Genomic DNA, 17,194 nt, shown 5'->3' on the forward strand with positions numbered 1-17,194 from the left:
CTAAAATATGCCATTTTTGGTGGATCCAATGAGGGAACATGTTTAAATTCTTCTTTATCATGTTATTTGTTCTATATTAGAGATTTTTATTATTCATAAAATTCATATTCTAGAAGCTGTGAATAAAATTCATATTCTAGAAGCTCTCCTAGGTCAATATTAGAGATAATGACAGGCCTCGATTGGTCTGATTATTACTTATGGGGAATAGTTTCAATAGATGACAACACATAAGGTAGGTTACTAAACAAAGTATGAAAAAAAAATAAATAAATAATAATCGATAAGAGATGGGATCGAAAAAGATCCTCTCCAATTAATTAGGTGTTTAATTAGTGATCCGACAACTAAAAGGATCTAGGGATGCACATCCATGTATTGAGATTCATGCCTGAGGGCTTCCTAACCGTTTGGTCACTAATTGAATATCCAATTAATAAGAGAGGAGCCAAATCCACTCCTAAGAGATGCATATGGATCAGAAGCAAGATCATTTTAGCTCATATGTATTGAAATATTATAAGAGGTTCATGCCAAATATTTGCGATATGGTAGATCTAATAAGGGTCAAATTTTGTGAAGAGATAAACCCCCAAAATCTCTTGTTCACATGTAAAATTTAATCTTGATAAAAATTTGCCAAGTGGTGAAACAGAAGTTTGATACAGAAAAGGCTCAAAGCATATGTTTATTAGAAGAGCTGAATAGACTATTGATCTCATAGATAAACATGGCTTTGGTCTGAGGTACTGTCATTTTTAAAATAAGGGATGATCTTTTTATTTTTAGAAGTACATAAGAGAGCATTTTACAAACACATATATGTTGAATAGTACAAGTACAGATTAAACATTCTGCCATTACATATAGTACCACTCAAAGAAGGAAAGAATAACACAATCTTCCTTCTGTTCACATAATAAGTCCAAAGCTCAAGACAATCAAGGATGATAATACAACTACAAGTGCAAAATTTAATTCATAGATTTTGAAAACGTAAGGTAGCTCCATTGCGACCTAGTGGTCACGAGTTCAAGTTGAAAAACAGTTTTTTCATGAAGTGGTGTAAGGTTGTGTATATTATGAGTCTTCCCGGACGCCACAATGGTTGGAGCCTCGTGCACTAAGTACATCCTTCATGCCAAAAACGGATAATCAGTGTAACCAACAATGGGATCAGGTATGTAGAATGTATCTCTGTTATACTTGTTGAGAGGAGCATTTAGCTCAAACCTTCTTGGCAAATCTGGGTTAGCTAAGAATATACGACCATAAGCTACAAGATCTGCATAGTTATTAGCAATAGCTTCGTCGCCGTCCTCTTTAACATATCCTCCAACAGTGATGAAAGTACCATTGAAAGCCTTTCTCATGGGTAGGAGACTGTGAGGAGTTTCACCCTTCTCCCCAAGAACTTTCATCCTTGGCTCCACCATGTGGCAATATAGAATCCCATATTTGTTAAGGGATTGAGCTATGTAAAGGCCTAAAGCTTCAGGGTTTGAGTCTCCAGCATCTGAGTAGTTGGCAAAAGGAGAGAGCCTTATCCCAACTTTATCAGCTCCAATCTCATCAACAACAGCCTCAACTACTTCCAAAGGGAAGCGACAACGGTTCTCTAGAGTGCCACCATATTTATCTGTTCGATCATTGACTTCATCTTTCAGGAACTGGTCAAGTAGATAGCCATGAGCCCCATGGATCTCAACTCCATCAAATCCTACAACACATTCAAGAAAAAGATTTCATCTTCTCTAATAATCTGGTAGATCAGTTTTCTCATGTAAGCATAATTGGGGTTCTTTTCATCCTTCCCCTACGGTACTACTGATCACCAAGGGTATTTAGCCTTGCAAAGTGATCCTTGCTGACTCACACTGGATTCCACATGCCCCATGCTACTCGGGTCAGAGCGTAAGCTGGTGATGCTCACGTATTATCCTAACACTCTCACGTATTGGAGAAAATCAGCTCCGATATAATACAAACATCCAACTTAAAAGCTCAAACTCTTGGGTGAAAAGACTCACAAGTATATAACGGGACAAAAGGTCTAAGAGGTAACCGATGTGGGACTATTCTTAAGTACCATTTTTTAATTTGTTTTTAAAACCTTACCAGCTTCTATTGCATTCCTAGCAGCCACTCTAAAATCATTAACAAGTTGAGGGATTTCATCTGTCCTCAATGGTCGTGGAGGCGTGGAGTACTGTTCGTCCTTCAAAGGCTTGTTAGTGGAAGAGATTGGAGCTTGACCATTTGGCTGAAAACCTGTATGCGTTCATGAACTGTATTAAGAAGAGGATCAATCATAAACTATAGTCTTAAGATCAAATCAACCAGGGCAATCAAGGTAACCAATTTTAGTGAAATATCTATTATGGACATAAAAGGCATCTCTCATGGTAAATATTAGAATAGAACATTTAAGTACTTCCTTTGCAAGCTAAATGACTATTCCAATTCCAAAGTCTACAAGCAATACAACTACATTAATGAAGGGTCATAAATATTTTGCCCCCTACTATATAAAGTTGATAATACGTCATTGGTCCCTGAATTTCTATAGACGCCATAGGAACCCCTCGGTCAAGGGATTCTTCCTTCACGGTGTATGAAAAATTGCCTCCTTTGATTACAGTAAATTCTAATGAATCAAAGTGAGAATTGTCCAATAATTTTTCATTAGAGAATTGACAAATTAAGCTTCCCCATTGTCAGCCTCTAACCGGTAGATAGTATATGTTTTAATCTATGCATGACAGATTAAACTTGTAGTCATGGAAAATATGCCAGCATAAAACATCTATTTGCAAAATAATCCTTTAATTCTTTAAATTGACATTAATATGTAGATCTGCAACTTGTAGTTGTTCAGCTATGAGATTTTAAATCTCACGGTATGAGTTCCTTTTATTAAAACATTTCAACACAACAATAAAAGGGTTTTTCTTATTGATATTCCATTAAGTGTTAAATAATTTGTAACCTTACATTTTTTTTCCTTCTTTCAAATACGATAAATATTATAATTTCAAATGTGAATTCAAAAATGTGTAAAGACAATGACAATTTTTGATAATAATATAAAGACCAAGTCTTCCTAAGGCCACGGTGAATGGGACCATGGCCCATCGAAAACATACAATGTGGAGCGAGAGAGATGTGGAGTAATGGGGGTCACGTCTAGATTGTCCCTTTATTCGACCACCGGTGAAGGAAAACTTTGTCTATAACATAATAATTAGTCTTATTAAATTATTTTAAAAACCCTTTTTTAGACTACAAAAGCTTTTGAAAATAAAATAAAAGACAATCAAAAGATGATTACAAGTTTTAAATAGACCTGTAAAGATGTCGTTTAGACAATCCCTGATATAAAATTCTGAATCAGTCACCTATTGAGGTTTGGGCTCCCTCCCAACCTTTCCTCTCTTTTAACCCTAGTTTTCCTTTCCTCTCTTTTAACCCTAGTTTTCCTTGTTCACAATACAATTTTCTTAAAGAAAAGGAGGAAACAGATTAAGAATATACCAGGATTAGAAACCCTTCCAACGTGCCAAATTTGGCAAAAGAAGATACCACCTTTTGCATGAACAGCCTCAACTATAGGTTTCCAGGCTTCCACCTGCTCTTTTGTCCAAATACCAGGTGTGTGTGGGTAACTTCAAGCAAAGAGAACAAAGAATTAGAAAACTAAAACTAATAGGTATTATATTTTGGAAATAAAAGAAAATATTGAAAGCATTGAAAATTTCCAGTTTTACCCTTGAGCGGTATCTGAAACACCAGTGGCTTCACTTATGAGAAGCCCACCGTTGGTGGCTCTTTGGGAATAATACAAAATAGCATGTGGTTGAGGAATGCTGTTGAAAGATCTTGATCTAGTTAATGGTGCCAGAACCACTCTGAAAATACAAAATAGAAACAATATTAAGACTTTTCTTTTTGAATGATTCATAATAATCTCTATTTTAGCATCTAAAAGAAAAAATAAAGCCACTCAAGCCCATATCTGAATTCTAGAAATCAAAGATAAAAGTATAACCAGAAGAGAAAGTGATGACAGACCTATGAAAGAGTTGAAACTTTCCCATTTTGTAGGGAGTGATGAGAGGGGATGGAGTGACTTCCCCTGCTTTCTGATCAACATTCTCTTCTGCTTTCCCTTCTTTCACCTCCATTTTTGCTTCTAAGTTCTCTGCTTTCATAGGTAATAGGATGAGTCAACTTGGGGGGGCATTTATATATATAGATCAAGGGGATGGGAAGACACAGCTCATTTAGCCAGGTGGCGACTCTGAAAATGAGTGTTGCCTAGAACTTGACCACATTCTCATGAATCTTGTTGCAGTTCATTTGTTGGTAAGAACCAAAGCTTCTTGTTGCCAGGTCTAGAGAACTGAATCTGGCCTTCATATTGGACGTGAGGGGGGATGGGAGGGTTAAGACCTATAAAGTTATTTTAAATGAAATTTGATTGTCCAAACCTCACTTTACATGAAATGCACTTCTCAATTTCTATAACACATGAAAGTCAATTGTCCTGATATATCAAATAAATATATATTATATAAAAGTTCAACAAATTATTTAATAATAATGCGGAGCAGCATGTTCACTGAACTTAGACATTTTTAAATGTAATTATCATGTAGTAGTTAAAACAAGTGTTAAAGAAGATGTCGTTAAGGGCTATGTGGAAACCATGTTCCCCACCCCCTACCCCCTCAAAAACAAAAAAGTATGTAAGAAACTGGGTTGAAAATAGGATAGATGGATAGATTAGAAAATTGCAAATTTTGCATCCAATTTCTTTAGTGAGCAGAAGTACTTTCATGAGATTTTTATGAAATTACGCCCATCAATAAGAATTTTGGTTTCCTTACCAACATGATGTTGAATAATCTATGATCTAGAAATTCATTTCAAACAATTGAATCTTTTCAAAAAAAAAATAAATAAATAAATAACATATGCCAAGAAAAACGAAAGGCCTTGAACATGTAATGAGTCTTGAAGTGTTATTTTTACATCTTCAGGTCCTTTAGATGGGCTAGATGACAAGTTCCATATTATGCATCTCAATTTTATGTCCCACATAAAAGGAACCTTTTAAATTTGGGATAGTTAAAGTATCTCCTTTAAAGTATACTGATAACTATCAATATTTTCTTATGACATGTTTTTGTAGAATTATACCTAATTACTTAGATGCAAAGAATGCTTTCCTCCTTGTTTATTTAAATTCTCAATTTTTTTTTTCTCTTTTAATTTTAGGTGTAAAAAAATATAAAACGAATACTATTAGAACAATGGGTTATATACCAATCTTTTAATATTTCATTCCCACCAAGTGAAAATTGACTTGGTCAAATTCCTTTAGGCTATGTTTGGAAGTCAAGAAAAGCAAAAAAAAAAAATTCAAAAAAAAAAAAAAAGAATTTGAGAAGAGAGATAGACACATAAAAATCATTGTGTAATCATTCTTTTTTGTCTTATTATTTTCTTTGATACTATTTTCTTTTCTTTTCTTTTTTTGGTTCCTAAACATGACCTTAGAAATTAGAGCACCAAGTAACTACTTATTTGATAGAAATTCAGAATTCAATTTAAATATCAACGTAATAAAAATTAGAATTCACCTATAACCCTTAAAGTTTGACCATGATTATCTAAATATCATTTGAAAAAGTTGTTAAATTAATCTATCAACAAAGTCATGAAAAAATAGCACATCTTTAATTATTCTAATAAAAAAAAAAAAAGGATAAAAAAGAGTAGGGAAGAAAGCATTGTGTAAATTTGGGAATTTGAGTACAATTGTGCAAAAGTATCCTGTATAAGAGTATCAATAATCATCTATATAATTAGGGTGATTTGGATGGATTTGCATACTCAGTCTTATGGGGGTAGGATTTGTCTTGTATTATGTAATGGTCCATATAATTATTATTGGACTTGTATTTGTAATTGGGTCAAGTTTTTGTTTATTACATATATGATGGTAGAATTCTAAATGATGGGCATTTTGGGTTCCCTTCATATTATTCTAGATATAAAGCAAAGGAAAATCACTTCGGGTGGAGAATGGTGTAGAGAGTTTTTTCTGGCTTAGTGGAAAATCTTTGTTTCTCTTGGGTAATATAGACATTTGCGCTGAATCATGTTAAATACCGTATATTGAAGTGATTGTTTGATTGGTCTCTTCCTCGCAGTCACACATTTGTCTCCAACAAATAGTATCAAAGCGAGGGCACTCGATAGATCGTTGCAGTGTGTGCATGAAGAAAAGGTGATCACAACGAAAGTGGAAGAAGGAGAATCGTATGAATTGTACAAGAAAGAGTATCATCATTTGAAAAAAAAAAAAAATGACGGAGTAGGCAGTTTATAATACTCTGTTGATATAGATTGTGTGAGTTCGTGCAATGATCTATGATGATCAAATTTGTTAAGCTTGATGGTGGGTACATAGGGCATAGATCAAGTAAATCAAATGGTGTGATGAAAGGTTCAAGTTTCTCCATAGAACTCTTCAATGACTATAATGACTTTATTCATTGGCAATAATAGGTGAAAAATATTCTTTAACTGAGAGTGGACCAACAACATTGAAACACCAATTAATTTCAACTTGATTGATCAGTAGAATATTCCTCGGGATTTTTCAGACTGATCAAGCCGATTCCGGTCTGGTTTGAATCAAAATCGGCACTGACAGACAGCCTCCATCACCGATTACAGATTTTAAAACACTGGCTCTCCTAGATTTATCTCACTTGTGTCATATAGAGTGGTGACATGGATGAATAGAATGTTTGATCCTAGTAGGTCAACACTAGACGAAGCCATATATTTATTTATGTACCTGTTCATACTTTTTCTTTGTTGGGGGGAAGGGAACTAGAAAAGGTGTAGATAATATACAGAATCTGAATTTACTGATCAAAATCTTAAAAAAAAAAAATCTAAAAAAATGAAACGTCATTGGGCATGATTGCCATTTGCACAACCTGAAAATTTCTCCCCAGGAGAATTATATTTGCATCCCTTTGTTATTTCATTTGCACCAACACAAGAAGAAAAAAAAAACACAAGAAAAGGGAAGATACCAATGGCTTGAGTAAAAATGAGAAAAGATCAAAAAATTGTACAAAAATTTCCTGGTCATAAAAACAAGAAATGAAACAAAAGTATGAAAATAATAACAGAGATTATCTCGGCAGGTTACTCAATAGGAATTTACGAGAGACCTGCGGCCTCCAGAGAGTAAGGTTTTTAAGGATATTATATCAAATTGATCAACATGCACATCATTACAATTTGCATCTAAGATTTTTGAACAATAAATTCCAACTATCTTATAGCACACTAAATAATAGAATAACTCATGCTTTTACCCTTAAAAATATTTGTAAACAAGCATACCCGGAGCCTGAATCAAACTGAGCCAGCCCCCCGGTTCATCTCAAGTTCTTTTACTTGAAAAGAGATGAGACAAATCTTGCAACAAGTGGTGGCAGCAAAGAGCATGAGAAGTGGCCCTCCCGACTGTATCCCAAAATTACTGAATTGAGATCTGTTACAATTCCATCAAACGTACAGAGTTTCCACACACAACAGCACCTTAACAAGCATGATCCTTCTCAGGGTTAATATGTCATCTTGATGTAAAGTACTGATAGAGTTCACAAATTTGATGTCCCAGGTCTAGTAGTCCACAGGCTCCAGCAACACATAGTGGTCTTCCATCCCATTTATTCAATTAGTAAGAAGATATCCTGTAGAATGTAAAGATTCCTATATAGAGGAGCTTTTAAGTGATATCATTAAAGAGGAATACCTCACAAAGAACCCACTCTCTTCAATCTAAATTGAAATAAACAATGAGTTACATTTGGCTGACAATCGGTCTTCATGGAAAAATCCTGCATTTGGAACTTCCATCAAAATGGAAGCTAATAGTAAAACACACGATCAGAAAGGAGCTTTACTTAACTTGATCTTTTTGTCAATTGCATTCTGTCCTCAAATTTTACTTACTTTAAGGGCCAAAAATGACCAACCGTACAAAGGCAACCTTTAAGGTGGTTCAAGTTCTCTTGATCTTTGAGAAAGTTCCTACTTCTGAGAAGTAGGTACTTTGAGTACCACTACCCAGCTGATTCAATGCCTGTGGATTTGTGAGCTCGATTCCCTACAACATAACATAACATGCAAAATGCCATTGGGATTAAAGAAAAATACATTTAACAGGTATGTAAAAACCTCTACCTCACCCCACCCCCACACAACCCACCCCTCCCACCCCCAACACCCCCCCACCAAAAAAAAAAAAAAAAGCTGAAAAACCTGACTAGCACATAACACAGTAGTCAACAAATGTATGAAATGCTTAGGATATACGCAAAACACAGTTTTGAATCATAAAACGCTACAAATAAGTAATATGTAAAATATATTGTTCATAAAAATGAAAATAAAGTAAGATGAGACAAGCACATTCAATTAATTATGTAGAAAAGATGAAGTTTCTTACATGTACTAATACTAATTTTTTTAGGGTATTGTATCGTTTCTGTATCTTAAAAATACGAAATGTATCGGTTCGTATCGGCAGATACGATACTTCAAACCTTGAGTTTAATCGTTATAAATAGTGTATCCCTAATTTAGAGGATTTTTTAAATTAAACTTCCTAATTTGGTCTTCATAAAGGTTGTTTGGTGTATCCCTAATACAATGGATTTTTAAATGGAACTTCTAATTTAGTCTTCATAAAGGCTTTTTTTTTTTTAGTTATCCGAGAACAAGCCTTGAACCTTCGACCTTTAGGTTGTATACACAATCAACAAACGATTTAGGCATTGAAGAGGCATGCAAGATGTTTTGTTGTTGAATCTTCTCCTATGGGTTTTCTTCCTCTCTGACTCTCTTCAGCCCAGATTTTTTTTTTTTTTTTGGATGAATAAAATAATTCATTACCAGGAAGAAGAAGAATATACAAGAGGGGGGGGGGGGGGTAGGCTTAAGCCAACAAGGAAAAGCCTACCCAAGGGGGATCAGGATAAACAAAGCTGCACACAACAGCAGCAAAACAAAAGAAGCACCCTTGCTGCAGCAAGAACAAACAAAAGGGGGGGGTGGGGGAACATCCAGCAGCAATCTCAAGAAGGATGGATGAGGTCAACCTGCAGGTTCCAAGAAGCTTTGATGTGAGAATTTTTTGGGGTGGAAGGAGTGGGGTGAGGGTGAGGGTGAGGGTGAAGGGCATGAAGTCTTTGGGCTTTAGAAGTAACATCAAAGTAGATAGCTTTCCAAATCATATCTGGAGATCTAGATTTGGGGGTCCATCTACGGATGTGGCACTCCATCCAAAGATGGTTGATAGTAGCACAGAAAGCCAGTTTACCCACAGTGTTACAGATTAGTTCCTCCATTAATCTCTCTTTTTCCTCTATCCTCCTCTTCTTCTTCTATCAGAGATACCATTATCGAATTTTCTGTTTCCAGCTTATTTGCTTCTCTCTTTTCATCTCATATATCATATTTAATCATCTGGTAACAGTTTAGTCAATTCTGGTAATTATTTTCAGATTCACCGGTCTCCTTTATTACTTTTTCTATACAACATATCACCTCTGCCTGTTCTTACTTGTTCCCCACTGAATTACAATTAAAGAAAAGAAAAAAAAACCTTTAACCGTTGCAATAGCTCAACTTAGTTTCAGAACCGCAACCAACAGGTTGCAATAATGCAACTTAACTGTTGCACCAAGGTTCGCTCCCCGACTTAGGTATAATTGGACCCCTTTATTTTGTAAAAAGGTAAGAATTTGTCCTCTGGTAATTATTATCAATTTCTCTTCTTTTAATCAGAAATAAACTTTGTTTAGTCTTAGTTGCACTTTTGGGTTAGCTTCACTGTTATTCCTTATCAGTATCATATAAAAATTTATCTCCCTTAAAGTCACTTGTGGGATTTTGGTTTATCAATGGATTCAAGCAAGCTATTTTCCCAATTTCTTAAATTAGGGTTTAGTTTGCCTCAATAAGCATCACATGTCCACATCATGTTAGCTATTCTTGGCTTCCAATAGAATTGCCATTACACTCAAGAAGCTGGGTATTTATGCGTCTAATGAAATAAGCAAATCTCCACAGACAATCTTCATTAGAGGTAAGCCAAGCATGATAGTAATTGCTAAATCTTCGTGGCCCATGATGGAACCTGCAAACAATAGAGAAGAAAAGGGAGTTGCGATTTGGGAAATGGGAGTCCCAAATTGCAATTGCATACTCTTGTAGGAATAAGAAACATGCAAACAGGAAACAAATCCAACTTCTAATTCCAATCTACTAACCAATTATAGTTAGACCAGACATCCCCTAAGGGGAGTGGTGGCTTGCTCTAGACAGCTGGCCATGGCTCTCTCTTTCTCATGCCATACTTCTAACAGAACCAAAGCCCTCTCTAATGGCAAAGTCCAAACCCATGTGAAGAGAGCTAAGTTAAGCTCCCATAATATTCCCAAAGCCAATTGGACCTGGATCATAGTTTTTAAGGCGCTGGTAAGGTGACGTCTTAGTAATGCCTTGGCGCTGATGCGGTTTAGAGATGGTAAGGCAGTGCTCCGCCTTATGTGAAGTGGCACCTTATGGGTTTTTTTTTTTTTTTAAACATATTTTAAAATTACTTGATGAAGATTCCAAATATAGATTTTTTTATTGGTAGGTGTATGGTTTTGTTAACACTTGAGATGTATGGGATCAACTTTACTCCACCAAAAATAACCAAAACAAAAACACGATTCACAAATAGGGTTTGGATTTTTTCAAGGGTTTTAAGAAAGGGCTTTGAGAAGGAATCAAAGAACAAGGAAGAACCACTGATCCAGGCGACCATTTTGCTCCGATAGCGGTGAGCTTGCTCCGGCAACGGTGAGCTTCATCTTCTTTGACAAGAGTAGAAATATAGTGGATGACCTTAGGGCTTAGGCACTCATTTTGGCATCATAGAGGTAAGTATAATAAATACTTATATTTTTTGTCTTCTTTTCTTTATATTTATAATTTTGTTTCATAATTATGTATTTATATTTTATGTTAATATGATTGATGATTGATGATTGATAATTGATGATTGAATATTGATGATTGATGATTGATAATTGATGAAGATGAACTTAGTTTATTCACTTTATTGATTTGTTTTCTTGATGAATATCTTACATTGGTATGAATATGAACCTTTCATATTTATTTAACATATGAGTAATAGGATTCAACTAGGATTTGAGTCAAATAGATTGGTTTTATAAAAAAAATTACACAGGAACGCTTTAGTCGATAAGGCGATTCTTTATGCCCGCCTTATCACTAAGGCGCTCCAAAAGACCCTCAAACGCCTCCGTCGCCTTACCGCCTTAAAAACTATGACCTGGATAGCCCCTAAAACAGTTCTATTGCCAGATCTAATCACTTCAACTCTAGAAGGGCCTGCATGAAGGCCCATCCAAGTTTAGTTTCACTAATCCATCCAAAGGAGTCAGAACTTCTCCTTGCTCTTTGGCCTCTATGGATATTAGGATTGATTGTATTCCCCCAATTTGTGAACAGAAATATAGGTTAAACATCTTTATAGAGTAGTCAGTCATTACCCAATGGCCTAAAAACCAAGAGCAACCAAAGAAAAAAATAACTTCTAATCTTGCTATTATTTGGCTTCTTCTATTAATTTCTTGATACCAGGCAAACGGAGATATCCTCCATTACCTGACCACTAGCAACCAAAGAAAAAAATACTTCTAATCTTGCTATTATTTGGCTGCTTCTATTAATTTCTTGATACCAGGCCAACGGAGATATCCTCCATTACCTGAAAACTTCATATACCCGTAGAATATCCCCATGTTGAATCAAATCAGATGGGTATTTATGGGATGTCTAGTGCACATGCAAAAGTCGGACACTAGGACACGGCCATTATTAGTGTCAACACGAAAAATGACTACAAAAAAAGGCCATTCTTATGTCAAAACCCACCAAAGTGAATAACATATTTTAACCTTTTCTTATGATAAATTTTTATTTTCTTTATCATTTTTATGTCATTTGTATCATTTCGGAATCAATCCAAACACAATACATTCACTAATCGTGTCTTGTAATGTCATATTCGGGTTGGGAAGTATGTTTTCCTGACATGTTCAGGTTAACCCACAAAACCAATTAGTTTTGTGGGCGTGTTCAGGTCAAGACATTTATGTCACACCCATGTCTCAACATGACCTGAAATTGACATAGCACGATCCATTGTCACTGCCTATTCAGCGTAGGGTTCATCATCAACATATCCAGTGATTTTTCCAGCTGGCCCAATTCTATTCTCAAAATTTTTCAAGTAAACAGAAGAAAAGATCGACACCTAGTAGAGCCAAATTAATGCTACTTTAGAAAATGAGGGGTCTATTTTCTTCCAAATTCTTTCCCTCGAGCTTATGAAACCCTGAGATAAATAGCTTCCCTTCACCACTAAACTAAAAATTCACATCCCCAGACCTTTCCATCTTATGTATCAAGATAAGGTATCTTGCAGGAAGAGCTTCCAACATATGGGACTAGATTGGGGCACACAGATTAAACCTCAGTTGGCTTATCGCACCAGTGTCCATTTTTTAGCAACAAAAGAATGATGTACTGAAATATCCAAAAGAAAAACCCACAGAAAAAACCAACTAGATACTAACCTGTGCATTTTTCCAGTTTTCACTTCCACTTGGTGCAAATACGGACTCCAACTCGATGATGATAATTTAAACAGGAGACAAAAGAGCTATCCACAGCAAGGGATAACATGAAATAGTAAATGATGGTACCAACTAGATACTAACCTGCACAGGTGTAAATGCCAAACTAGAAGTCAACCCTGAAGTGGCACCACTGCTGCCATAGTTCTTTTCTTTGAACCTGGAAACGGTCAAGCAAGGTATAAGGTCATGTAGACAAGGTTTATTTTAAGAATTCAAGAGTAAATGAAAATAGGAGGTAAAAGTATAGCCTAGTGTGCAATATTGACTAGTGAGGCATTATTTTACTCTCAGAGAGTAAATTGATAACAGCATGGGAAGAAAGTTAAGCATAACCAGTAAAAGAAAAGAGAAGAGAAAGAAAATCAAAACAAAGACGTACTTCTTTGCAACCTTAGTAGCAAGTTTGCTCTGACCAACAGCTACACGTAACTTCCCACTTCCAGCCTGACCAAGCATACCATATCCTTCTCCCAGTCCATCACCTAAGTAAAGGAGAGAGAACACAGACAGTAGTGAGAAATAAAAGTCTCCAGGTGTGCTGAACTACATTAAGCTAAACTAAATAAGAAGCTGCAGAACAATCAAGATACACTGTCAAAAATCAGTAGAATCTTTGTTACAGAACAATTGGTAAAATCATTATGTACAAAGATTGTCACTTCATGCAGATAGATTTCTCCATTTTTAACTCATGACTACTTTTGTTGCAATATTAATTAGATGTAACCAGAATCAGAAACAAGAAGAAGAAGAGAAGAGAAGAAGAAGAAGGGAAGGAGAGACCGAAAGCTGTCCAGAAACAGAGCAGCCTGCGATCAGTCCAGAATAGACTGATCACAGGTCAATGTAGTGAATATATATTGCGTAAAGCAAAGAAAAAAGTACAGAAAAGCCCCTCACTTAAGTCGCAACCCTAAAACACTCACATCTGGACCCAATAGGACCAAAAGGCCCCTATGGGGTCTTGGTTTTGACGCTAATCCCGCTAATCCCTTATCGGGATTAGCGCTAATTCTTAATACTGAAATAACCTAGAGGGGGGGGTGAATAGGTTATACTAGTGGAATTTAAATCTTTTCGATAAATAGGTCACAAGTGTGACTGCAAGTTAAAATAATGCGGAGAAAATAAAACAAGTACAACCACAAACACAAGATTTATAGTGGTTCGACTCAATTCGAGTCTAGTCCACTCCCTACAAAAATCCTCTTGTAAGCTATTCCACTAGTTCTCCCTTTCAGTACGGTAGGTAGGGAAGAAAACCTTTACAATCTTTTTCATGGATAAGAGTATCCTTACAAATCCCCTTTCCAGGCAGAGAGACGTCTTTACAATCTCTTTTAGAGGTAGAGAGACACCTTTCTCTTTTATGGATAAGAGAATCCTTACAATCCTAAGTACAGTCTAGAATTGTAAAAACAGAAATAAATAATAAATAGTGGAATAGGAGGAATACCTCAGGTGTGGTGCAAATGATGAGAATGAGATATGAATGATGCACCTTTTGTAAAGTCCTCTCTTATGACTTTGACTTGCACAGGAGAGAGTAGAGGACTTTGATTGAGACTTGAGCCTTTTGTTGGGATTGGTGCAATAGAACAACTCAAGTAGAATATATAATTCTTGAATGCTTGCAATACTGCTCTTAAAGCTCTTTCTTAATCAATATTTAATTAAGAGTGGTTTGGGTATTTATAGGTGAACTTAGTGAAGCATTTTAGGCAGGAAATCAGTCTCTAACGGACGTATTCTGGGACCACCGGTCGACCGCCATCGATAGCTGGTCGACCGCCAAGAGCCATTGAGGCAAAATATAGCCGTTGGGGCACTTCCAGGCAGTCACCGGTCGACCGGGACTTTCTACCGGTCGACTGCCTATGGTCTCGGACAGTTCCGGTCAACCGGGGCTTCCAGCCGGTCGACCGCCAATATGACATGCTCTGTTTTGACAGAATGTTATCATACTGACCAGTTGTCAGTGTTTTGACCATAACTTTTCGGTCCGACTTCAGATTGATCTGAGATCAGTTGCGTTGGAATCACAACTCAATTTCCTACAACTTCTATGAAGGTTTCATCCCCTGATACTAATTTTAAGATTCCCTAAAATACCCTTGAGTCAGGTTAATGAGTGTTCCACACCACTTAGAGACTTTCCATACTTGGTCAAAGTATGCTCTATGGTCATTCTAGTATGATACAATGCACATGCATGTGGTGAGTGCATATATATATGTGGAAATTACAAATTACATTAAAAGTGACTAATCTATCCTAGTGGTCTTCTTCTTCACTTGAACTTTCCACTCTTTGGCACTTCATCTTCTTTTCTTCTTGTTTGCAATTCCATGTCTTTAAGCTTCATGTCTTGATTCGACCTTCTAAGTGTTTCTTCAAGCTAATTACACTTTCTTCAAGCTAATCACATTTTATCAAACCAAGTTAAAGATGTATGTTTGTTTGTTAACACCAAAACATGGTAAGGAGTGTGGACATGTTTCCCAACAAATACTCCCCCTCAAGCTGGAGCATACACATCACCCATGCTCAGCTTGGTACAACCATTGCGAAAAGTGGGGGCAAAAAAAAACTTAGTGAACATATCAGCTAACTTATCCGATGAAGGAACAAAAGGAGTTTCAATCAGCCTCTTCAGAACAGCATCACAAACAAAATGGCAGTCCACTTCTATGTGTTTGGTTCTCTCATGGAAGACTGGATTACTAGCAATATAAACCACAGCTTGGTTGTCACAATACATTTTCATTGGCTTGGTCATTGGAAACCCCAGCTCCAAAAGTAACGACCACAGCCACATCAACTCAGCAGTAGTATGAGCCATGGCTCTGTACTCAGCTTCTGCACTGGACCGAGCAATAGTAGTCTGCTTCTTCCTACGCCACGTAATAAGATTACCTCCAACAAAAGTGCAGTATCCAGTAGTAGATCTCCGATCACTAGTAGAGTCAACCCAATCAGCATTAGAATACCGCACTAGTTCCATATGCCAATTCAGACGATAAATCAACCATTTTCCAGGAGCACCTTTTAGATAAAGAATAACACGAACAGCAGCATCCCAATGTGCTTTTTGAGGAGACTGCATGAATTGACTAAGGACCCCAACAGAATAGGAAATGTCAGGACAAGTCATAGTGAGGTAAATTAACTTGCCAATCTCGCTCCTGTACTGATGCACATCTTGGAGAGGTTCACCATCATCCACACCAAACTTTTGGTGAGGGTCCATAAGAATATCAACGGGTCTGGATGCAAGCATCCAGTATCAGAGAGAAGATCCATCACATACTTCCTTTGAGACAGACTAATCCCTTTCTTGCAGCGGATTACCTCAATCCCAAGGAAATAATGAAGTTGGCCTAGATCCTTTGTCTGAAAATGGTGTTGGAGATGATCTTTTACTTCAGAAATTCCTACCTCATCATTACCAGTCAGAATAATGTCATCAACATATACAACCAAGACGACCAACTTATCACCTTTGCGACGAACAAACACAGAATGATCAAAATAACACTGAGAAAAACCACAAGTAACTATGATAGCACTGAACTTGTCAAACCATGCCTGAGGAGACTGTTTCAGCCCATATATAGCCTTGTGTAAGCAACACACACGACCTGTACTCTCCCCCTGAGCAACATACCCCGGAGATTGCTCCATAGACACCTTACGACTTAAGTGAGGGGCTTTTCTGTACTTTCTTCTTTGTTTTACGCAATATATATTCACTACATTGACCTGCGATCAGTCTATTATGGACAGATCGCAGGCTGCTCTGTTTCTGGACAGCTTTCGGTCTCTCCTTCTTCTCTTCTTCTTCTCTTCTCTTCTCTTCTTCTTCTTCTTCTTGTTTCTGATTCTGGTTACATCTAATTAATATTGCAACATGGTATCATAGCAGGTTTAATCAAATTGATTGGTCCAAACAAACCTATTGCTGCTGATTTCAACCTAGCGATAAACTTCCTTGGTGTGCAGCCGCCTTCTTTGCTGCAATTACTATGACATAATTAATATGAAGTGATCTACAGTACATGTACATCATCTTCCATACTGCTGCTATCAGGTTTATGCTGGTTCTCACTGTTTAAGAAAGCCTCTGGACTTGTTCTCCTCTACCAATGGCTGCTACTGCTACTTCATCATAGATGGCTGCTACTACTACTTTGTACTTTTTATATACTTGCTGCTGAAAGTTACTGCTGCCTACTGTGGTTTTTGTCCATGCGATTAGCCTTCTTGCAGAATTTTTTGTTCTCCTATCAAAGGCTGATTCGACACTACTGCTGCACCCATCGGCTGGTTATTTTTTGTTGAGCTTTGTGGTGTCCGATTGCTTACTGCTGCTGTTTTTC

General features: G+C 36.6%; 2 protein-coding genes across 3 annotated transcripts in view; both read right to left on the minus strand.

The window, feature by feature from the left end:
* Positions 1–814: 814 nt before the first annotated feature.
* On the minus strand, positions 815–4,413 carry LOC122072689 (putative 12-oxophytodienoate reductase 11). Its single transcript, XM_042637073.1, has 5 exons — positions 4,072–4,413; positions 3,768–3,908; positions 3,535–3,665; positions 2,119–2,271; positions 815–1,720 (listed from the first exon to the last, which is right to left on the minus strand). The coding sequence occupies exons 1-5, from the start codon at positions 4,209–4,211 to the stop codon at positions 1,137–1,139; spliced, it is 1,149 nt and encodes a 382-aa protein (XP_042493007.1). The 5' UTR covers positions 4,212–4,413; the 3' UTR covers positions 815–1,136.
* Positions 4,414–7,151: 2,738 nt separating this feature from the next.
* LOC122073650 (U4/U6 small nuclear ribonucleoprotein Prp31 homolog) overlaps positions 7,152–17,194 on the minus strand; it is a 34,149-nt gene continuing 24,106 nt past the window's right edge. Inside the window, exons 6-10 of one of the 2 annotated variants that reach the window (XR_006138844.1) lie at positions 13,195–13,297; positions 12,897–12,972; positions 8,047–8,200; positions 7,847–7,961; positions 7,152–7,748 (exon numbers count right to left, since the gene is read on the minus strand). Coding sequence is in view for 1 of the 2 variants with exons in the window: in XM_042638273.1 (XP_042494207.1) it covers positions 8,096–8,200; positions 12,897–12,972; positions 13,195–13,297 (284 nt within the window). In the remaining variant the exon portion in view is untranslated. Of the gene's footprint in view, positions 7,962–8,046; positions 8,201–12,896; positions 12,973–13,194; positions 13,298–17,194 lie in introns of both variants that reach the window. The other variant, XM_042638273.1, reaches the window with a different exon arrangement.

The sequence above is a fragment of the Macadamia integrifolia genome, chromosome 3, assembly GCF_013358625.1.
Source record: "Macadamia integrifolia cultivar HAES 741 chromosome 3, SCU_Mint_v3, whole genome shotgun sequence".
NCBI lineage: Eukaryota > Viridiplantae > Streptophyta > Magnoliopsida > Proteales > Proteaceae > Macadamia > Macadamia integrifolia.

Excerpts from the sequence above, each read along its gene's own strand:
- LOC122072689 (XM_042637073.1), bottom strand. The coding sequence starts at position 4,211 with ATGAAAGCAGAGAACTTAGAAGCAAAAATGGAGGTGAAAGAAGGGAAA. Across the intron at positions 3,666-3,767 it reads GTTTCAGATACCGCTCAAGG|TTACCCACACACACCTGGTA; the intron begins GTAAAACTGGAA and ends CTTTGCTTGAAG. Across the intron at positions 2,272-3,534 it reads TGGAAGGGTTTCTAATCCTG|GTTTTCAGCCAAATGGTCAA; the intron begins GTATATTCTTAA and ends GAACGCATACAG.